Raw genomic sequence first — 25,400 nt, 5'->3', positions numbered from 1 at the left:
GATAATACGTTGATCATAAAGAACGAAGGAGTAAATTCTGCACATTCATGACATTTTTTGCGAAGATTGAAGACCAATAATTTGGAGAGACATTTATGGTATCAAAACAACATTTTGTCTTAAGAACAGAACACGAAAAGAAGCTGTAAGTCAAATTTGCAATGTCGATATGATTCTAAATTTCTTTGACAATATTTAAACTCATCATACCAGTAGACAGTTCAAACATTTTGTATGCCACGTTTCGTCTACAAAAAAACAAAATTGACCTTAGATGATTTTACCTTTTCTTTTAAAGTCCCTCAAGTCAATAAGCTTCACAAGTATTTGATTACTAATACATTCCAGTCTATCTTTTTGGTGGATTTGAGTTTTTCTGATGACAGTAAAGCCACTTCTGAACGCTAGAATTTTTCAGTTGTTATTTTTTCAGGAGTTACAGCCTTCACATTTAGTTTCAAACCACCAATCTAATTGTAAACATGAAGTCAAATATGACAGTCTTCTGTTTTTGAGTTTCCCTTTGATTAGGGACTTTCTGTTTTGAATCCACCATTTCCTTCACAAGAAATGTCTGTACCAAGCAAGGAATATGACAGTTGTTATCCATTCGATTGATGTGTTTGAGCTTTTGATTTTGTCATTTGATTAGGTTTTTTTCTGTTTAGAATTTTCCTTGGAGTTTATTATTTTTGTTATTCCAACTTATTAATTGTGAATCCATTTTGTTTCAGGTATAAAAAATTTGGCACAGATTTTTTAGTCAAAGTTGAACAAAGATGAGAACCTTCTTTCATAGACATGGCATACACTTCAGTAGCAAATCAATTCCTCTCCAGATAATAAATATGTCTTGTCTTTTATATAATAATTTAATTCATTTGTAAATATGGTAAAGGTAAAAATTATAAATACAATAAATGTAAAAATCAATATAAATTACTACTAATTAAAAATATATATATCATTATTGCATACATTTGTATATGGAATTGTACATCTTCATATAATATATATTGACTGACTAAAAACAAATTCAGTTATGCATGGTTGCTACAAATTCAGTGACATTTATCAAATAAGTAACATATCATACAATCAGGACAAAAAAGGTCTGTAACAATGCACTGGTTCTAAACATAGAAAACATTCAGTTCTCTAAAATAATATTAGGAATTACTTAAATTGATTCACTCTTTTTACTAATATTCTGAGACTGAATCTCCAAGATTACTTTAATGTACTGTTTACTTCTTTAAGAAATTGCTTAGTATAAAATAATGCATATGTAAATAAATAAATATTCTCTGTTTTACTTTATATGAACACTTTATACTTTTTAGTTACAAAATTATAACTGATGTTTATATTACAAAACTGTTGCACAATTACATCTGGTTAACTAGACTAGAAAATGGCAGCTTGAGTATATACTTAAAATACCCTGCTGTAACATATACAACCACTTGTTACTTAAAACTGTATGAGATTGCAGTCACCATAACATTCATTTTGAGAAATGTTTAATGAAAAATAGAAAACACTTTGTGGTTTAAGACTATATGATAGTACATTGTACTACCTTACATCTTTGATTTGATATCTAAAAAACATGAGATTTTGATTTCATCTTTTTTAAAGAGATCAAAATTTTCTGAATAAATCTTCATATGAACAATATAATATTTTTTTTAAAACCAAATAAATGCTTTTTTCGGAATATAACAAGGCAATATCAAATATAACAATATGTGGGTAGTTGATGAGACATAATAAAGCATACATCATATTTGGTAAAGCATAATCAGGGGAAGCTATGGTTTATTACTCCTGATAAGAATGGCACAAAATTATCATAAATGGCCACTGTAATATCGGGTTACTTTCTACCTTTCTACTTATATATGACACCTGGAAGAACACATAACATTTCAAACAACATATTAGCTCCAACTAAAGCTGTGGTACCTGTTGTATCATAGGGAGGTGAAACCTATAATGAAAATAAAGAAAAAAACTCAAATTCTATATCATTAATTATTAATTAAAAGCTATTGAACACATCAATTAGCAGTCTGTAATATTTATACAATTTTGCAAGTAACTATTACAAATGAATTTGATTGATTGTTGCTGTTTAATGTCACTTTGAGAAATTGATGGATGAAGACAACAACTATGGAAGACTTACTTGAAATCAGGAAATATGTGACATCTTAACACCCCCTCCCCTTTTTTGCAATATTTTATGGCAAATAAATGCAGGTTGTTGCCATGGACAAACCAAAAAGAAATCATTTCAACTACTGGATATCAAATCTATGGAAGATGCTGATTACACACATATGCAAATATATGACACAAACAGTAAGCATAATTTGTAAGAAAGCAAGAGTATATTGCTACCTAAAGCTCCTTTTTTATGCATCCCTGGTTCTTAAAATTCTGTTTTGAGCATGCCTGTATGAGAAGGTGAACTCAAAAACACCAAATTAATTAAGTAATATTGGTTTTTTTTTAAATAAAGAGTCTCAGTCATTCAATATTATTTTATTTGGTTTTTAATTTCAATATGTCCAAACTGCATTCAAAATCTTACAGAAATCTGTGACATACTGTGGATTCATTAATAGTTGTTGGATACTAATTTTCCTGGATTTCGTGGGTACAGGGGAACCACAAATCTAATAGTTCATCGAATTACAGATTTTCTAAAGGAATGTATGCAGACTTTGCCAAAACACAAAACAATGAAATTAAATTTCCATGAAAATGTAAGTTTTTCTCAAACCACACAAAATTGGTATCCACGAAAATAAATGAATCCACAGTAGTCCTTTCTTAGTGTTATATAACCTTGACTTACTTACCTCCACTAAATCTCCTCCAATTACATTTAAACCTCTACAGCCTCTGAGAATCTCTAGTCCTTGTATGACAGTTAATCCACCTACTTCTGGGGTACCTAAAAAACAAAACCATACATTGTAAAATAACATGTACTACATTCTTAGCTTCTGCCATTTATTAATTTTCAACTATCAGGTGGCTTAAAAAAAAAAATTCAAAAACTATGTGCAAGCCTATAAGAATGTGTAGTGAAATAGAATTATACTGAATTATCTACAAAAATAAAGGGAATAGTCTACTGACAATAATTGCTTTGGTACTGTTTATACACACTTTAAACACTTGCTGTTTCCTTTTAATAATTGTAAACTGGTTCTTTAAAATAAGTTGACAAAGTTGGCTGAGGCCAAGGCAAGGCATGATGAATTGTAAGTGATATATAGGTGTTTAATAAAACCAAGTTTTTATAGGAACATACTTATTGATATCTTACAATGTAGGTTTTTAGCATAACAAAAGAATAAATGTCTTTAAAAGTTTTTAAAAAGACACAGATAACATAGATCAATGACAGATTATGCACAGATAAATGGGTCAATGCCAAGTAGTAATTTATAAAATGGAGATAGGTAAATATTGATTCATCATCTCAAAAAACATACAGGGGAAATGTAAATTTAAAAAGAGGATTACCAGCATAGTTTACACTAATACTGACCTGTTCCTGGAGCATAACAGGGATCCAGTCCATCAATATCAAATGATATATAAACAGGCTTATCTCCCATCATTTGTCGTACCTCTTCCATCAGAGGTGTCAATGATTTATGCCAACATTCATGAGCCTGCACACACCGGAAACCCTGAAAACATAAAAAAAAATTGTTACCCAGTTGATTTAGTTGTTAATATTGTAAAAATATTCTAAAAAAAACCATACAGGAACCATCTAATTGACTGCTATTTCCTATATGTATACACTAGACACATTTCATTGAAGCTGTTTTGGTTGTCAGTTGTCAAATGTGTTAGACATGTTAGATGATCAGCTGCAACAGTAATCTATTAGGTGTCGATAGGATTTATGATGAAATTATCACAAAAATAAAACAGATTCTGAAGGGCATTAAATTGACCTTAAATTTGATGGTTAAATTCCAAAGGATAAATTATAAATTTTTCAAAATTTAAAGGGAGCTTACCAGTACTTTTACTAATAACAAGAATGTGTCCTCAGTACACGAATGCCCCACTCGCACTATCATTTTCTATGTTCATTGGACCGTGAAATTGGAGTAAAATCTCTATTTGGCATTAAAATTAGAAAGATCATATCACAGGGAACATGTGTACCAAGTTTGAAGTCAATTGGACTTCAACTTCATCAAAAACTACCTTGACCAAAAACTTTAACCTGAGGCGGGACAGAGGGACGGACGAACGAACGGACGGACGGACGGACGCACAGACCAGAAAACATAATGCCCCTCTACTATCGTAGGTGGGGCATAAAAAGAGTATACAGTTTCTTATCAGTATTTTGACAAATTTTAACAAGAATATATAGTTTGTAGTAAATTGATCAAAGTATACCCCAAGTGTGTTACATGTGAAAAACTGCCAGAATCTGAAGGTTAAGGTTCCATATTTCCGGACTGACTTATCAGTAAATGTTCAAAATCATTTTTTACCTTACAACAATTGTGTAATTTGTCAGGCAAATCAATCCATGGATACTCTAGCTAGTATGTGACGCATGAAAATTTGACTTAAATCTGATTTTTAAATGAAAACTCTTGGGAGGACAACGACCACAATTTTTTAAAATTTGAAAGCGATCAAGCTTTATTAATACTTTCATCAATCCCAAAAACAGCATAAAGTTTTGAGCAAATTAAAAATATAACATGATTACAAAATAGCAACATGTCATAAGTATTTGCTCAAGGATTTAATAAAAGAAAAAAAGAAAGTAACCCATATGTCATTTACATTGGTCAAGGAACAGACAGACAGCACAATAAATTTAGTTATTTAGTTAAGTCTTGCTTATAACAACTTAGTGGGTTAATTCTTCAGAACTGAATTTCAGAAATAATGATGATGTAAAATAAACCTGCTTTACCTGTTGTTTAGCCCAATCATAATCAGAAGTACTATAACCACTCCCCCGTAATCCAATCTGAATCACTCTTTTACCATCTAAACATCCTTCTTCTATTGCACGCCTGTCAATCAAAATTAAAATTGTTGATATAACATAAAACTTAAACACATGTGATCCCAGATTAAAAAAGTTTTTCTTATTTAAATCAATAGCTCAATCGACCTTAAATAATAATTAGCGCTGTAATGGCAGAAAATATTTTGCTGAATAATTTTAATCAATATACAAAAAACATAGGTCTGGTATTTTCGTAACCCTCTTTTTAATGTTTAACTAAGAAGACCTAAAAAGCATGTGTTGCTCACCTTGATTTATGTGCATCTTGCAAACATTATGTAGTATAAGGAATTGTGTTATGATTTCCAATGAGATAACTAGACAAAATGACTTAGATGTTAGCAACTATAGCATAAAACCTAATTTGTGACTAAATCTGTTTTTGATCGATCTTGTACTACTGATTATTTTTTTCTGCTTAGTTTCTCTAAAATGTATATTGACTATAATGTTTTTCAAAAACCCAAAAAGGGTTGGCAGTCATCATCCAAGGAATACACCTTATTCAAGGGCAGTAGCTCAAATAAGAAATGGCCTGACTATCATGGTTATGTTGACCAATTTGCTGATTATTTTCACTGTTCAGAATTTCTTGTTATCTTTTATAATGTTTGCCCAGAAAACAGGAATAATCATTGGAAATATTTTAACATATATATATGTGCAACAAGATACCCAAATGATAATTGTGGCCAAGTTCTTTTTAATTGGCCCAGTAGTTTCAAAGTATAAGATTTTTGTAAAAGTTTTAGTATGATGAGGATAGAAAACAGACCCCAAGTAATGAAAATAGCTCACTTGGCCCTGTCAACATATATTTGTTCCAACTAACAGAAGTTCAAATTGAAACTTTGTTATAAACAATGTCATAATATCTGTGACTGTTGAAACAAATATTCTATACTTTTTATTCCGTTAGGAACATTTACTGTAATATTTATTCCAGTGGAAATATATTCCAGAATATTGTTGCTATTTGCAACTGATATTATGAAGGAACTTCTATTTTGTGACAGCCCTTTGTAGTAATATCTGTATGTAGAATTATTAGATAGTTGACCATTTTAAATTTGTACATACCTGAAGGGAGTACCATGAGCGATCTTTTCCCCCAACATAAGATCGTTTGTATCAGAGTGAGCATCGATGTGCACCATTCCAACTGGTCCATGTTTCTCCTGTCACAGTAAAAATTTTAAAAGAAATATTAATCTCCATTTTAACATCAATGGATGACAAAAATAACTCTGAATTTCATGCATAAAATCAATCTTATATTATATGGAAATTTTCCTTTTTATATTCTATCTTTATATATATCACAGTAAAATTATTTTTCTAATATTTTATAATTCTATAAGCATCCTGGAATTTTACCATTAATTCTATACAGCATGATTCTTAGAGACTGTTTTACCCCCCACCCCCACCCCCCTTTTACCCTTTTCCCCCCAAAAAATATTGTGATTTTAATAAATTAGTTATGACTTAATATAATTTAAAAATCAGAATTGGACAATATATAAAGTAGGATAAAAGAAATGTGTTATTTTAAACAGTACCTTAATAGCCTGTAGAATAGGATAGGTCATTGTATGATCTCCACCAAGAGCTAAAGGGATACACCCTGTATTAATGATCTTCAAAAAATGTTTCCTTATATCTTCACATGCTTTGGGTAAATTGTATAAGTTTATGTTGACATCACCTACATCAGCAATTTGGAAAGAATCAAATGGTGATGCTCCTAAAACAGATAGAGAAAACAGTTTACAGAATCTACCAATTTACTAGATGTTACTTCATCTTTCAGTTCTCCTAGTAGGCTGAACAGATCAAACACTAACATTTACCTAATACTGGCCAAGTTTAAAATACAAAATAATCACCTTATTTATAATTTCCAGTAATTTTGAAAAAGAAAATAAGTAAGTTAATTTCAGGCATAGCAATGCAATAACATACAGATTCCAATTGACATTATTGAGGCCTTACAGATATATTTAACATTTTCCTGTCAGATACCTGCTTTTCTTGTTAACTCATTTGGTTTTTCAGACCAGTAACATCTTCATGGCACCCACTCATCAACACTGAAATACTCATGACAAATTAATGCAATATATTAACAAAATCTGTTAGGCCAAATAAAAATATATGTGTGGTTCCAGTAACCAAAAAAAAAAAAAAAAAAAAAAATCCCTACCTACCTACCCTAACTTTTTTTCAGATGTAACTGGAACCACACATACTTTTTTATTTGGCCTTAGATAATAAGCATTCTAACATGATGTCCTTCAAACGCTTTGAGTACACACCCTTGGTAAAATATGAATATATTGTCAGGGCTGTTCCAATTGTACTCCCACATCATATGTTTTTTTTATGAATGAGATATATGATGTCATAGAACGATGACGTAAGAATATAAGCATGTTACGAGAAAATACATGCTTGCCAAACCAAAAATCATCACAACAAGGAAATGTAAACAAACGATGCTTAAATGTGGCATAAACCATTTTTTTAAAACATATAAGACATTATAAATAAATTATTATTTAAATTATAAATCCAAAACTATATGAACATGCTATTGTAAATACTTTACGTATGTCATTTATTCAGTTCGCTCTGTTCTTTTTATGCCAATTTAACAGTGCGTTTATTTATGGGAACGGCAAATATTTGCCTCCACATAGAGCGCTTCAATCCAAAAGAATTGCCATATTTGTCCTATTAGAATCGCTCAGGGTAAAGTATTTGTCATAAAGGGCCAACCCGTGGTAAAATCACGATATATTCAAGCCCCCATGAAATATTTCTTAAGTAGTCAATTAGGGGGAACAATTCAATATTTTAGGTATTAAATACATCATGTACATCCCAGAAAAGTTTTCAAAATCTAATTTTAGCGTATGTATTTTATTGAAAATTGGATGATTATTTCTCTTTGCAAGATAAACATAAAAATAACAAGATGTGGAATGATTAATTGCCAATGATACATTAATTTCCACTGACGATGGAAGTTTTTAATAACATTGACTGGCTATACAGCCCTTGCAAGGTCGGTACATTACCCAACAGAGTTGGAAAGACATATATGTGTAAGAAACATAAGGTCAGCATATGCCTACAACAATGAGCAAAACCTACTTTGTATAGTAAGCTACAACATTTCCCAGCATGAAAGAAACTGATGTATTTTGTATGAGTGCTTACATGCATGAGCCATATAAACTTCTAACCTGTTGAATTGTTACATTTCCTTATTAAAGCAGATTCTGCTCTGATTTGTCTAGGTCCATATCTGGTGCCAGATCTATTGGAGGTCCCTATATCCAATGGTACTCCAACAAAACATGCATGTAGGCCTGTAAGGGCAAATAAAACATGTAAAATTTAATTTAGAGTCCATTTTAAAAAAGATAAAAAAAATAGTTGTTTATTTTTGAGAAATGCTTGGTACAGTAGTTGTCGTTTATTTATGTAATTTATATGTGTTTCTTGTTTCTCATTTTTTTTATATAGATTAGATATAGGTTAGACCGTTGGTTTTCTTGTTTGAGTGGTTTTACACTAGTACTTTTTGGGGCCCTTTATAGCTTGTTGTTCCGTGTGACCCAAGGCTCCTAGTTGAAGACCATACCTTGGCCTATAATGGTTTACTTTTATAAATTGTTATTTGGATGGAGAGTTGTCTCATTGGCACTCATACCACATCTTCCTATAACTATTGGCCCCATTGTTAAATTTATTTTTATTTTAATTAATTTAATGATCATTGTTGATTTTATTTTAAAATGCTGATTAGATATTATGTCTAAATGTTAAAAAAAAAAAACTTTCACAGTTACAAATTAAAATCTCAACCACTAAAGAGATATGACTATTAGAAATTCATTTTTTTATATTCAGAAATCATTTTCTAATATAAAAAAAATCATGTTCTAATATTAAAGTCACTTTCTAATATTAGAAAATACATTTTTTTTTTATATTAGAAAACTATTTCCCGAATTTTTCATTGTACTAATGAACTCAAAATCGTTCAAATTTTTTTTGTTGTGTTTTGAAATCCCGGACCTACGCAGAAATGTACAATGTACTTCCTTTTTCCGGTCTCGTTTGTATGAAACTTTGAGTAAAATATATATTTATCAGTCTAGTATAAAATAGGAAGGAACGTGCAATACCAATTTCATTTTTAATAATTCCTTGATATGAAAAAACGTTACCTGATGATAGCGTTTCTTTGTTTACATTGCATATGACGTCATAATTTAAATAACGTCACAACTAAATCCCTAACAACAGAACCAAAATCGGAAACGTTACGGTATTTCCGTTTCTTCTTTTTTAAACAAATATTTAATTTACAAAAAAATAATTCATACAGACTTCGTCCCCATTTACAGGTAATGCCTGCCTCATATTATTAGAAAATGATTTTTTAATATTTGAAAATGATTTTTTAATATTAGAAAATGATTTTTTAATATTAGAAAATGATTTTTAAATATTAGAAATTGTTTTTTTTTAATATCAGAAAATGATTTTTTCGAAGGACGAACTGGCATTAGGTCAAACGTGAATCAGGGCGTTCGGACCAAGCCCTGTAAGTCCGAACATGTATGAGGACGAATAGACCCGATTCGTCATCTTGTATGATTTACGCCTACGGGTCAACATTTTTTACCTTCTGCTGTTTCCTGTACTGGCAGTCGCATCATGGATGCAATCCCTCCTGCTCTTGCCATACTGTGACCGGAGAGAGGTTCGTTGAATTGATTTAAACGGTTGCATGTTGAAAATAAACGTGAATTTACTTTCAGAGCAGAAACCAATGACCTAATTTTCAACCCCATGTTAACTAATTCTCGCGATAATCTCGCGTTTTCATGGCTACAGCGTCAAAATGGCGCACAATGGACCCACGGTAAGAAACAAAGATCCAAAACCTATAAAAACATCTACAATATATCTTTAACACACATTAGTTAACTTTGATTGCAAAAAAGAAATTATATTTTAAATTCTCTGTAACAAATGTTTTTCATTTTTGGTTTTTAAAGGTTCTTACAACATGTACAAGGGGAGAGAGTTTCAAATCCCTTCAACCTTTTGCAGGTGAATCACAGTGATTAAGTTTAACGATTTTTAACGCGTATTACCAAAACAAGTAGTGTATTTAACATGCTAAGCACACTTTAATATGAGGAAGCCGCAACCTTAAATTGCAGCTTTAAACTAAAACTAAGATTATGTCCTTTATATTGATTGATTATTGGTTGCTTAACGTCCAGTGGCAAATATTTCATGCATGTTCAGGATGAATGTCCTGGACATAATTTTTTTGTTTAAAATTAAATAATAAGTTCAGAATGCAAATGTTTAGGGAAAGATTGTTGAACTTTGTTTTGCTTTGACGCGTTTCAAGGCTTCAAAGAAAGTTTTTAAAATAGCCTTCCTACACGTCATAATTATTTGAACTAGTATTTTTCGATTTTTCGTCATCTTGTATGATTTACGCCTACGGGTCAACATTTTTTACCTTCTGCTGTTTCCTGTACTGGCAGTCGCATCATGGATGCAATCCCTCCTGCTCTTGCCATACTGTGACCGGAGAGAGGTTCGTTGAATTGATTTAAACGGTTGCATGTTGAAAATAAACGTGAATTTACTTTCAGAGCAGAAACCAATGACCTAATTTTCACTATAGAACCGCAGTATGAATACCAAGGTCTAGTATCAGTCATTAGAGCCCCTGACTATTGGCGTAACATAGGCAGCTCAAAATCCAGAACAACAGCCCAAATAGAGGAAGGAAAACAAATCATCTCGGAACAACTCCAATCTCAAACACCAAACACAGCAGTTGCTTTTACAGATGGGTCATGTTTAGGAAATCCAGGCCCCTGCGGTGCAGGAGCTATAATTTACATTAATGATAAAGAAGAAAAATTAAAAAGACCTGTCTCTAACAAAGGATCAATCTTGCTAGCTGAACTTATAGCAATAAAAATGGTTCTGGATTACATAGAATCTTTTTCAAAAGAGCAAATTAATACTTTAACTTTATTTTCGGACAGTCAGACAGCATTAGGTATCTTAACTCTCAATTGGAAAAGTGACAGCTATCATCAAACCATTAACGAAATCAAAGGGAAAATAAAAAATTTAAACGAACATGGATTTTTAATAAACTTAAACTGGACACCAGGACATGCCAACATAAAAGGAAATGACGAGGCAGACTCCTTGGCAAAAGAAGCTGCTAAAGAAGCAGAAACACTAGCCGTTGATGATATAGTGTTTACAAAACAAGATGTAAAAAAAGCAGCCAGAAATTCTGTTACAAAAAAATGGCAACGCAGATGGGAAAATAGTGATACTGGACGTCACTATTTCAGATTTCATCCTGAAGTTAAAGATAAAGTTAAAAAAGACTTCCCGTCAAAAAAAATGTACAACATAATCAACAGTTTACGAACAGGTTATTCTAAATTAAATGCATACCAATTTATAATAAACCAGCACATCGACACAGAAACCTGTCATCACTGCAAACAAAAAGAAAATGTACAACACTACCTTTTTGAATGTGACCTGTATTCAGATGCCAGAGACAAATTATTTCATCAAATATACTTCATAACAGGACAAATTCCAACAGATCTAGACAATTTATTAACAATCAATTTGCCAAATGCAGAAAATATCAATCAACTATTAGCGGAGTACATAGAGGAAACAAACCGTTTTAGTGGATAATTTGATACAAATTTCTTTAAATTTTTTATATTTTTAATTTTTCATGCCATTTCAATAACCTAATAAACCATTTTTTAAATTTATTTCACTTCATACAATAATTCTATAATATTTTTAAAGCGCCACCTACAATATATAAGTACTAAGGAGAAACTACAATTGTGATAATTATTTTACAAGAGAGGATAATTTACAAGAGAGATTACTCTGTCATCACGACAAAGATTGAAGATATTTTTCTTTAAAAAAATATTCTGATTCACAAATTGATGGGAAAAAAAACTCTGTTTAAGCAGAGCACAAACAAAAATATTCTGAACCCAGATTTCCCCCATACCTTCTAGATTGTTTTGTTGATAATCTAAAGATGTTGCTATTTTCTAGGATGCTATTTAAGATTTAAGGGGAGAACTCTGCTCAGCAGTATATATGTTTTTTTCTGATCAGTTTCTGTTTGTGGGTTTCTACATCAATTTCATGTACAGACAGTCATAACAGTACTAATTCAGAGTCAGTTTTATGTAATTTCTTGCAATTTGCATTTTTAGCTTACACTACTTTTCAAGTTTTTATATGACAGCAAAATAAAATTGAGAATGGAAATGGGAGATACATGTGTATGTCAAAAAAATTTTTTTTTAAGTAATCCTATCATTGTCGCTTTTGTTGTCCGAAGACACTTTTGGTTTCTGGACAATAACTTTAGTTTGGGGGTTTTCTCCAAAAATTTACCATTTTTACATTGATTATTTCTCATTTTTATATTAATGCAACAAAATACTGATAGGGCTAAAAATATTTGTGATTAACAATAAATGTAAACCATTTGTGAGAGAAAAAGAAGTAACTCCCACAGAAATCAAAGAAATACGCAAATAATTTCTTTTGAAAAATGAGTCAAAAGAGGCAGGTGATGTGTTACAATGCATAAAGTAATTGGTCAAAAGTTTTTGACATTTTTAACATGTTTAATTCTTATCTGTTGCCCCAAAAAAATGTGTAGAAGTATATGAATTTATTTTCTGATACAGACGGGAATTCCCTGAATTTATAGTCCTGACAAAATGTCAAGATTTATTTGTTTGCAATTGTTTGAAGCCTACATGTAGATTTCTTTTTTAAAGACTTTCATTTTACGGGTTTTAAATTTTTCATTGAATACCTTTGTTATATCACAAGCATGTTATTAACATCCATGACATCAATATCAGCTTATATCAAATTTATCAAACAGCTCTACCAAACACAAAACCTAAATTTTTCTAATCTATCCACATGACAATGCTCTGTGTTGGAATTTAATCACAGAATGATTAAAAAACAAATGTTCACGCAACATTTTCATCACCCATTTCTCAGAAACTACGAAATGTATATATAGAATGACTATAATCAAGGATTTGTATAGTCTTACTATACAAATCCTTGCTATAATATAGTATTTATTTTGCAGAAACTCTATTTATTATTTATGTATCTGCTTTAAATAAATATTGTCAATATTTTTCAGGTTCTTGTAACCTCAAGTTCTGAAGAAATAAAGAAAAAGAAAGGAGGATTTAAATTGCTTAGAAAACCAAGAGCACCAAAATTACCACCCATTCCTTTTCCCCCTTCCCCAGATCCAGCTGAGAGACCATTTTATGAAAATTATGATTTTGAAAATGAAGAATATGAGACTTATAGTTCCTTTCAACAATCTCCACCTCCTAGTGCTGTACCAAGTTTGATATCACCCCCACCCTCTGAATCAAATCCAAGACGAGGAATTAGTCAGCGAACTTTACATTTATATGGTTCTCCATTGAGTCATGTGAGTTACATTGCCAGAGAGGATAGAAAATATGTTTTAGACCCGCTGTATAGAGATAGGACAAGCTTGGGAACTTATGTAGATGGGAAGTCTCTAGTCAAGCCTTTCAAACCAAGAGGTCCAGATGGATTGCCAGCAAGACCCCCAAAACGATACAATGAAGTTCCATTTATACCCCCTGGAGATCCTCAGGATGAATTTCACTACTACCAGCCTCCAGCATTTACTCTTGAATCTTTTGTTGGAGAATGTGCAGATGTAATGAAAATGCCTCTACCCAAGGTCAGAGAGGCTATAATTTCAAAGCATAATTATAAAAAGTTGACAAATTTATTGGCACGCAAGCATATTATACAAAGCAATGAAGAAATGCATGTGAAAGAATTTACCCCTGAAGGTAAGTTGTCACTTATATTGTACATGTTTTTGTAAATGAGCCCAACGTTACCCACTCCTAATTGAAACTATAACATTAATGTTACTTTTAATCAATCTTGATGTAAAAAATTATGGAGATGTGGTATGAATGAGACAACTATCCACCAAAGTTAAATGACTCAGGTATGTTACATTTTGCTACATGTAGCTACATGTATATTACTCTTTACGTCCAATAAGCAAGACCATATCTTAAACCGTATGCTATAGAATGCAATAAAATTCATCTGTGACCCATAGACATAATGGAAACAAATGCATGTAGCCTTGATAATAAAAGAAAATAAGTACACTTATATTATTATTATTTTTTCAGATCAAAATATACCACCTACAGAACCAAGAATTCCACAGAGACAGCTTCTGGTAGAAATGGCTGCCATGATTAAACAACATGTCAGGGATTTGATGGGTACAGAGGTAAAATCTGTGATACGACCATTAAAGAAGTACAGTCCTCAGTATAATGATGCCAATATTCCTCATACTGAGATTATTTTGTACGAGGACGAAGAGACAGATTTGACCAGAAGTTCATTTCAACAAAGGCAGTAAGCTTTAAATTTTATGAAGTAATAGGGCATTGTGTTGATACACAACATTCATATTTTGATCAGGAAGAGTAGCATTCACCAGTGCTTGTCTGTTCAACTGTTGAAAAGATGTTTTACCATAGACACTTCAATTTCCTTCTTCATTGCAACTGTCCTTTGTCTAATATGCTTTGCAACTTTTACATAGTCGCAATATTTACTTGTATTAACAGTAGTAGGTAATCAGCCAATCATGTTGATATTGAAATTAAAAATGTGTAAAAAAAAATATGTGGGATACATGTATATATGTCAATGAGACAGCAACATTACAACACAAAAAAAAAGAGAAAAGAAAAAACATCTCGAAATCAATTTTTAGTCTTGCATTCATTTAATTCATGAGAGCTGACATCTAAATTCAGAAAAAATGCAGTTTCTGATTTTTTTGTATATAATTGAATTTCAGGAATTTTACATTCTGTATACATAGTAACATGCCTTTAAGAAATTTATATTTCCAAAGAGATAATTATACTTTAATTGTAGGGAAACTGAGGTACCAAGTGCAGATACTATGTTCCATTCTGCAAGGTCAAGATACTTCCAAGGATCTGGGAGGAGCCAATCACCTTTCAGTATGTTAAATTTCTATTCTAACAGCTTTGCCTTAATAAGGACTTAGTAAATGTGGAATATTTACTAGTTTGAATGAATTTTGAGTCAAAAGATTTATGTTGGAGAAATTTACCAACCAATTGTTCAATTCATTCAAATCATGACATTTTCAATTATAGATTGTTTGATTTCCTAATTTTAAACTTTTTAGAATGGCTATATGTCATAATTAAAATATTGTGAAATATTTTGTGTCCAATCTCTTTTTTTACACAAAGGGACAGGTTGGAATAATTCTAGGGCCCAACATACATTGCCCAACTCTAAACAGAAATTTACAATAAATAAAGTTTATGAAAAATTCATAGTCACAGTCAACTTTGAATAGATTTTTTTTTATCCACAAATAGACTGAAAATGGTGAATGCAAAAACCAGCTAGATAATATGCTTGAACGACATCTATTATGTTAACATGTCAGTGGAACACTTTGTACATGCAAGTCCTCATTTCCCATTCATAAATGTGTGTCATATTATTTACAATCTTCATCTTATATTGTACAATCAAGTTATTTTACTTTTTACCATAAAATCTATCAGAAAAAATTAGCTAATTTGTACATATATAATATGATCAAAATACATATTTACATATTGAGAGTTTCAATAAATTGAATACTTATACTGCTGCATGCTCCCTTCCTCCCACCCCCCCCCCCCCCCCCCCCACCAAAAAAAAAGAGTCAGAAATGAGGTACAAATGTAGCAACGAACAATGAAACACCATGGTATTTATTTAAAAGAAAGAATAAGATAAAAAAAAAACAACAGTATGGACCGATATAAATCAATTAGCTATAGGCACCTTCAAAGTATGAAATTTTTATTTATTTCAAATGTTAATATTTTTATATACAATGGGAAGATGTTTAATGTACATGTATTAACTATATTTTTCAGCTGCACCAGGAGATGGTGTCATATCTCCCTCAGAGCTTGCTATACTGGATTGTCTTATTAATGGTGGAAAAATTCTTAGTTTGAAGGTATTTACTTAGTGAAATAGAGAGAATAAATTTCAAAATGATCTTTTTTTAATTTTAAACCTGCCAACATTTGAAAATTTATTATGAGTAAACTGTGGTCTGTTCTATGGTCAGGTTGTTGTCTCTTTGACACATTCCCCATTTCCATTCTCAATTTAATATGCATGTATAACAAGAATATATTGTAAATATATTACTTATATGAAAACTTGAATAAAGGTTCCACTTATTTTTTTTTACAATTAATACTTGCATTTAATCATTTACAGAAGGTGGAATTAAGCATGTAGAGAAAGGACAGTAAAAACTGTGATCAAAACATGTTTGAAGAAAATTACATTGATTTTTTTTTAAAGTCAACAAGAAATTTCAATTTACTTTACAAAACTTGACACTTTTTACATTGAAGCAGTTCATTATAAAATATTAAGAATAAAACCCGTAAAATCTGCAGACTACAAAAGAAAATAGACAAGTTCTAATCAATATTTAAAGGTTCCAAGAAGTTCTTCTGACCAATAAACTCTTTACAATACATCCATAATTCATAGGATTTTTAGAAATATGGTGTTTAATGTTGCATAATACTTTTTATTTTAGTTGAAGTTAATAAGGAATGATACTTTTTCTTTGTAGGCTCACTTTATAGCACAAGTACCTGACCTTTCACCTTTGATGAGGACTGTCACTTATATAAATTTATCTTTCAACGATTTCTCAGTAAGTATAGTCAGAATATAACTTCATATCTGTACTAGCCTGTGGAATGTTTTTAGGCAATATATTTCACAAGCAAAACATAGCTTGTCACACTGAATTTAGATTTAGACCTTGTTGTGTTGAATCTGTTGAACAGTCAACAATATTTGAAATTTTAAAAATAATGACGAAGAATTATCACATGTATAAGTAGTTACAAAGGGTTAAACGTGGTATACTATTATGAAAATCCTTTTTCTAAAGTTTATTATAATAACAATTTTTCCTTTCTGATTCTGATTTAAACACTCTTTCTTGAAATATATGATGTTATTGATGTTCTTGTGAACACTAATGGATGGAGGTGTTATATTTCATCAGTGTTGCTAGAACTATAATTGAAAAAAACATTGAATTTCAGTTATGTCTATGACATAATTTTCATAGATTTTTTCGTCATCTGCTTTCCATTTATTATCACATTGAATTTAGAATCAACAAGTACATAACAGTTGTTATTGTCTGATCAAAAATACATTTCAATTGCGTGGTTGTACTATGCGCACAATTTTCTAATTCTAAATTTTTTGTCCAATTAGAAAAACAAATAAACCATATTTTGTTTTTAGTTTGCACCATGAGACTTTAGAATATTTATGTAGACATTAGGAAAATAGATGCTCTATTTAAACCATATAAATTATATTTATTTGCTCCACTCTTAAATGTTAAAATTCTCTGCAAGCCTCACAACAAAAATTTTAGTTGAAGTTTATCAGAAAAAAGTGGTATCTGTAGTGGAATCAGATATTTTTTTTGGTGAGAATTTCTATTTCAACTATTTCAATTATCTTTAAAATTCATAACCAGAATCAGCTAGGATATTTTACTTTTTGTCTACTGTTTGTATATGAAAGTTTAGTCATTGTTTTCATATTACCTTTGCGACTCATTTATCTATTTGCCTTGAATAGTCTTGAAGTATAGAACATGATTAAGCTTTATCTGCTACTGAAACTTTTTTTGATAAGATAGCTGTCATCTTATGAATTTTAGTGTATGTCCAACTTTCTGAATACAAGGTAATTATTTTGTGCTTTCTAACAAGAAAAAATGGAGATCTATAATTGCCATATAAAACAAACAACTTCAAAATTCGATGCAATTAAATTTGCCTTGATTACTTCATTTTGCTTTATATTTATACCATCCTTTTGTTTACCAAATTAATTTCATTTTAAATGTTTCAGAGAAAGAAACTGATTTCAAATAAAATATGACATTGGCACTACCTAAATTTTTGATCTGTCAATGTATTCTATCAGTATGGTATGTTCACGTTAGATGTGTATTCAATTATCATATTTAAAGAACTTGGAATGTCTTGTTAAGAATCTGTTACTGTTCCATTCCTGGAAAAAAAACTATATTTATGGTACTGTTCTACAGCAATACATATTTCCTTTTGTTTTACAGCTATTTCCAAGGGAGATCTTAGGAATTCGACAGTTAGAGGTGCTGAAACTAAGGAACAATCCCCTCAGAGAACTTCCACCTGATATTAATAGCTTACAGAACCTTAGGGTACTGGTTGTATCCTTCTGTTTGTTATCATCTCTTCCATTGGGGTAGGAATACAAAATAAATATATACATTTCAACACTTTATTTTTTCAGTACACCTACAATTATTTAGATTAAGTCTGATAATTTTGAATCTCTTAATTGGAGTGAGATACATGTTTTGCTGATATCCTTTATGATATATAGTAGTTCATATTGTCAATTTTATTTAAAAATGCAATCTTTATTATAAACTTGTCCTGTTAAACAGTTAGTTATTTCAAATTCTAACATTATATAGACTCCGGGCTGTTCCATAAAACATACATGGAACTTAGGGAAGGCACTTTAAAAACTTTTGGTAGGTTTCAAGTACAATTGTAAATATGAAAATGTAAGAGAAATTCTAAATAAGCCTTCATAGGTGTTTAATCAATTTTAAAAGTGATCTCCTCGGTACCATGTATATTTATAAGGAACATCTCTGGCCTGGTTAAAAACTTGACAATATTATTTTGTATTCAGTGAAGTGAAAATTAATTTATAGTATTTTTTAATTTCATTCTTATTTTGCAGATTATTCTCCTTGCCAAAATTAGAACATCTTGACATATCTTACAACAAGGTGACATTTATTCCTATTGAAATAAAATACCTTACTAGGTGAGTTGTATGTAGACAATTGAATTTTTATAATATTTATAGATAAAATAATTGAAAAGATTATCAATTAAACTTTACAGTTATGTGTACTATCTGCTTAAGAATTTATATATAAAAAAGAGTATGTGGTATGATTGCCAATTAGACAACTCTCCAAAAGAGACAAATGACACAGAAATAAGAACCTATATGTCACTGTGCAGCCTTCATCAATGAGCAAAGCCCATACCGCATAGTCAGCTAGAAAAGACCCCAAAATCGCAAATGTGAAACAATTCAAACATGAAAACTAACTGCCTAATTAATTGAATGCTTGTTTCCTCCATATATTTAAGTACTTCTAGAAAAGCACTAGACATTAATAATAACAAGCTGTGGTATGATTGCTAATGAGATACCATCAGAAACCAAATGGTAGCAACTATTGTGGATTTGTTTATTTTCATGGGTACCAAGTTTTTGTGGTTTGAGGAAAACTTGCATATTCATGAATATTTAATTTGTGGTTTTGACATAGTTTGCATACATTCCTTTAGAAAATTTGTAATTCGCTGAACATATGAATTCATTGTTCTCTTGTACAAACGAAATCCACAAAATTAGCAACCAACAAATATTGATGAATTCACAGTATAGGTCACTGTACAGCATTTAACAATGAGCAATACTCATACCTCATAGCAGACATTATAAAATGTAAACAGTGATGTCACTAAGTTTTGAAGAAGCAGGCTGAATTTCTAAAATAGGCGACAAGTACATGCGGACGGCGAAGCCGTTCGCGTCGACGAGCTTGCTCGTCGCTACTACGGCGGGGGGTCTGGGGCCCGCTCAAGGGCCCCAGGATTTTTTTTTAAAATGGTGCAAAATCCTGCATTCTGGGGGTGTCCTAGACCCTTATTCAGACCTCTGAAAACATCATTTTTTACTGAAGATAATGTAAATGATTAACTAAAATTAGCAACATGATGGGTAAATTTTCTGTACATGTGATCACATCATTGATCATCTTGATGGACCAATATACATTTTTGTGCATTTTCCTGCAGGTTGACTGCTAGTAAATATTTTTGAACTGAAAGAATCCAAAAATCTTAGTTTGAATAGAAACATATTGTCTCTGGTTTGAATTATCACTTGAATAATTTAGTTTTAAATGAAAATTGTAATTGTGACATTGAGAACATTATGTTTTAATTTTATATTAAAAAAGTGTTGGTTTTGTTTTTACAAAATTAAAAACAATATTCACTGACTAGTAGTCAGCTGGAGCTTCGATTTCAAAGTTAAAACTGTTACAGAGGTGCTATATTTTATAAAATCGTATGCTATCCCAAGAACGTATAACTAACATAATATATGTCCTTGGCTATCCCCAAAAAGATTTGAAAATTTAGACTAAAATTCCTGCATTCTGAGCATACCTGAGAGTGATTTAGATGCTTGGGAAAATGTTAATTTTGTCTTATTTTTGTTGTTGACTTCAATCACATTGATTTTTTTTTTAAATGAGAATCCGTAGTCCTGGCAAGGCTAATCTATATTATATTTTTTTCTGGGAAGGTGTCTTTTGTAAGACAACTAAGGAAGTCTGTTCTTGAATATATGTAAATAATACACAGGCAAGTGCCTGTGAAATAATAGGTGAAATATTATAATTTTATTTCAAAAATAATCGAATTTATTAAATATCTTGATCGATTTATTTGCGTACGTACTTAGTGACAAATGACCCCCTTTTTTCTCATATAAGACTTGTACACGTATTTCAAACATGTTGTCAAGCTATGTCGTTTTATTTTCTCTTATTTGTTAACTGTTCAGTAATCAGTAAACTAAAATCCTTTTGAACTATAAAAGATATTTTTAAAAATTATTTTTTGTGGTCGACAATATTCTACTTTCGTTATTGACCTTCATTCTCTGGACACCACGTGGTCGTGGGCTTTGAAATGTGAACTTCAAAAGGTGCTGTTTTCCAGATTCTTGACAACATTATATATATTATACTTTCTTTTATTTGACTGATATATATATATTAATTTCCATAACATGCTATTGTCATCTTTGGCTTATTCCTTCTCTTGAAGCAAAAACCAAACAGGGTCATAATGTCCATCGGAACATCTCTCTTTTTATCCTTGCAAACATTACAATACTTACCGACTTTAAATAGACGACCAATCAGCGGACTGCATTTACGTGAACTATATTTAGTCCTTGTTTATCGTGACTTTAATCGTGGAAGCTGATGCATTGAACAATTATTTTTTAATATTAACCTGATTATCTTTTTTATCTTATTAATTTTTTTTACTCATGCAAAAATAGCCGGCGGGAAAAGGACAATAACCGGCGAAAATCGCCAGCTGCCGGCTTCTAACGACATCACTGGTAAAATAATACAGATGAGAAAACCCACTGCCTGATTTATGACTTATGTACAAAGAACAATAAAAAAAAAATATATTGCTAATTTTTTGTTTTAAAGGTGTTTACGAGAACTGAATTTAGAGGGAAATCAGTTACCAGCCATGCCTAGTGGTGCATTAGGATTAGAGTTGGATTATCTCAATGTCAAGAATAACTTTATGCATCCTTTATTCTGGAAGGAAAATACACAAAATCAACCACAGGTATTGTAAACATGGATTGTGCATTTGTTTTTCCTATCCAACCCTACAATGTGAAATTTCATTTGCAGTCAGATTAAAGCAGCTTGATATATTTACTAGAGGGAATCTGTTTGCTTAAAAACAGCAATACTTCTCTAGCATAAGATGGCAAGACCAGCAATGTTCAATATCTAAACTTTTCACCAACTGGTACCACTGAAAAATATGAAAAGAATGTACAAAAGTAAAAAACTTAATTCCTAGACAAAGGATTTTGATTTACAAACAATAATCTTCAAACGTATTTATATATCTTAACAACTACCTCATCAAGTGTAATAAATTAACTTGATTTTCTCTTCAGAGACTGATTGACATGGCAGCGTTAATGATGTTTAACTCAGATCTACATATGCATCCAGAACACTACCCAGAATCTGTCAACAATGTACTAGCTAGGTAAGGAATTGTGGTACAGACATTTGATAAGTAGCCAAGATACAAAATGAACTAAACCTCCCATCCATAACAATTCTGAAATATCAAGACCAGAAACCAGGGGTCTGGAAACAGTTATATTTATTAGTTAAGACTGATTCAGATTTCAAATGAATGAAATAAAATTGTGAATTTGGATCAAGTTAAATCTGGAGATGAAGAGATAGGACTATTAAATTTCATTTTCAAAACCTTTTTGTCAGTTATTGCTGATTTGTTGATATCAATATTTAGATTCTTTCCCTTTAAGAAAACCTCCATACTGTATTGTTTGATAAACCTTGAGCTCAGGGCCATGCAATGCTCTTAGGGATATCAGGCTAATACAATCTAAAATATGTTGATTACTGCAATTTTGATTAACAGAAGGAACCTGTATCTTATATTCAGACTCATTAATATTTTATAGTCAACTTGAAATTCCAGTTTTTATAAGCCTGTCTAAGACGGGATGTATTATGGTATACGGTTGTCCGTCCGTCCGTTGTCCATACTTCGGACAATTACTAATAAACCGCTTCCACCAACTTTCATGAAACTTTGTTGAATTGTTTATATTTACTGACGTAAGCTCCCTTTAATTTTTATAAATTTCAGATTTTTCGTTTCCATGTTATGAATTTTTGTGCTTAAAAAGGGGGGATTTTCCAGTTCATGAACAATAACTTAAAAATGCTTCCATCAACTTTAATGAAACTTTGGTGAATTGTTTATATCTATTGATGTATGCTCCCTGGCAATTTTGATAAATTTCAGATTTTTAGTTTCCCTGTTATGAATTTTTGTGCTTAAAAAAGGGGGGATTTTCCAGTTTTCAGACAATCACTCATAAACACTTTCATAAAATTTTATGAAACTTTGGTGAATTGTTTATATCTGTTGACTCTACCTTTCAATTTTTATAGATTTCAGATTTTACGTTTTTCTGACAGTTATAAATTTTTATACTTGAAAAAGGGGATTTTTCAAGTTTTTGGACAATAACTCAAAAACATGTTCACCAACTTTTATACAACTTTGGTGAATTGTTTATATCTATTGATGTAAGATCCCTTTTGATTTGTATAAATTTCAGATTTTACATTTTTGGTGTGATGCAGTCTTATTCTTTAAAAAAGTGAGGCTTTTTTTCCAGTTTTTCGGATAATAAATCAAAAATGTTTTCAGCAGTTTATGATGAAACTATGGTGACTTGTTTATATCGATTGAACTAAGAACCCTTTTTTTTTATATAATTTCTGATTTGATGTTATACAGTTGTGGAATTTTTCTTATTTAAAAAAATGTTGGAAATTTATTTGTTGAGTAATCATTTAAAGCATAAAAACAAGCATAAAGGGCAATGGTTGTATCATGCGCTTATATCACAGCTCTTTATTATTTCTTCTTCTAAAAATGAAAGTAGTATAACAAATTCTTTAGGAACTGCAAGTTTTAGTCAAACTCAAAACTGCTGTTTGCCACAATTTTTCATTGAAAAGCAGGTACAAAATTTCATGCGGTTCAGACCGTAAAAGTGATTTCTCAGGTTTATTTGTGTTGTGACTACTGGTATGTCTTTTTACAGTTTGAAAAAATAACTGACTCTGAAGTCCTAATAAATAAACCAAACTCATGTCTAAGTATTTCCAGATCCTTGTCTGAGACCCAACATTTATTATGAATAGCTTTATAGTGTTATGTTACATATACTATGTTGCTAAGAGAAGTTTAAGATTTATCTTGTTACTGCTGGAATATTGACAAACTGATCATTTTGCATATAAAATTTTGTTAAGGTGTCATTACTATCCTTAAAAATATTTATTTATTTATTTTTCAGTCGATCTGTTTGTGATTGCTGTCAAAGTGCTTTGTATGGACCAGGACTTAGAATAATTCGACCAGTCAGCAAGCTACATGGAATTAAGAACCTACCATTTATATTTAGGGCTTGCTCCCCTAGCTGTTTACAAAGTTTTAAAAGCAGTAAAGAAACATTATCAGAAGTTTTGTATGGTGTGAAAGATCGGGAATATGAATATGAAGATGAAGAACATCGTGAGCACATGTGAGGACTCAGCATAAAATTTATATTTTATAATCATGATCCATGTAACAAAATATAAAGTTTCCAGCTGGTCAAATTAATTTGTTCATAGTAATATATTTTATATCCATATAAAATTGAAACTCAGATGACAAAAATGGGTAGTTGTTTTTTAAGCTTCAAAGATCGGGCCTGTATTGGCAAAAACAAAATTTGGTAATATATAAGAGGCATTAGATGGAGGGTATACAATTTTTGAAAATACAACTATTAGTGAGTACTCTTTCAATTAACTGGTAATTTAAATTAAGGAGCTAAGAAAGTTCCATTTCATTACCTATCCTTTTATATCTAATTAATGAATAGGAACAATTTGATGACATTGATGAATAATTTGTTAGTGAAGAAAACCTGAGAGTCCAAGCAAAATCATTGTACTCAAATGAGCAAGTGACAAATACTCAATTACATAACAGAAGATCTATACCAGTGGCCAGTGTTTCCTTCTTAGTATGCTTTAAATAATACATTTTGACCATAAATTTTTCATTTATAAATTATGTAACTATAGTGAAAGTCAGGGTGGAACTCCCTTCTCCACGATAAACTCAAATGGTTTTAGCTTTCCTGAATATGCTCATTTTGGTTTAAGATACTCCTTAATGATATATTTTGGCTATTCAAACTTTTGGCCTGTGGTGTGTCTGATGGAGGTTATTCAGCAAACAAAGATTTTGCTAACTAAAAAAAGTTACATTCTAGTATGGATATGATAAAGTGATGTTTAAAGGTAGATATCCTTTATTGAACAAGACACTCTGTACCAGAGACTTTTTGAATAGTATGTTTGTATGTATGAATGCAGGTGTGTATGGCTATATGAATGTATGAGTATATGAATGTATGAGTATATGATGTATGTTTTCAGTTGATAGAATATGAATGAGTGTATGTTTTTAAGTATAATTTATTTGTTTTAGTGCTGTTCAATGGAAAACTGTGATATATTTACATATTAAAGTTTGAATATTGT

General features: G+C 30.8%; 2 protein-coding genes across 3 annotated transcripts; one reads left to right on the top strand and one right to left on the bottom strand.

Moving 5' to 3' along the window:
- Positions 1-858: 858 nt before the first annotated feature.
- On the bottom strand, positions 859-9,967 carry LOC139514643 (agmatinase, mitochondrial-like). Its single transcript, XM_071304096.1, has 8 exons — positions 9,777-9,967; positions 8,326-8,451; positions 6,637-6,821; positions 6,155-6,252; positions 4,976-5,078; positions 3,569-3,713; positions 2,871-2,965; positions 859-1,993 (listed from the first exon to the last, which is right to left on the bottom strand). Exons 1-8 carry the CDS (start codon positions 9,943-9,945, stop codon positions 1,895-1,897), a joined length of 1,020 nt encoding a protein of 339 aa, XP_071160197.1. The 5' UTR covers positions 9,946-9,967; the 3' UTR covers positions 859-1,894.
- Positions 9,959-25,400, top strand: LOC139514631 (leucine-rich repeat-containing protein 63-like). Of its 2 annotated transcripts, none has more exons than XM_071304080.1 (11): positions 9,959-10,016; positions 13,362-14,061; positions 14,419-14,653; positions 15,185-15,273; positions 16,216-16,301; positions 16,938-17,021; positions 18,477-18,628; positions 19,139-19,225; positions 21,717-21,861; positions 22,205-22,299; positions 24,161-25,400. In XM_071304080.1, exons 1-11 carry the CDS (start codon positions 9,996-9,998, stop codon positions 24,390-24,392), a joined length of 1,926 nt encoding a protein of 641 aa, XP_071160181.1. In that variant the 5' UTR covers positions 9,959-9,995; the 3' UTR covers positions 24,393-25,400. The 2 variants fall into 2 exon arrangements, with proteins under 2 accessions (XP_071160181.1, XP_071160180.1); XM_071304079.1 differs by lacking the exon at positions 9,959-10,016 and adding an exon at positions 10,623-10,709.

Source organism: Mytilus edulis, chromosome 3 (assembly GCF_963676685.1).
Source record: "Mytilus edulis chromosome 3, xbMytEdul2.2, whole genome shotgun sequence".
NCBI lineage: Eukaryota > Metazoa > Mollusca > Bivalvia > Mytilida > Mytilidae > Mytilus > Mytilus edulis.
Note: the sequence above shows the minus strand (reverse complement) of the source record. Positions and strands in the feature narration are given on the sequence as shown.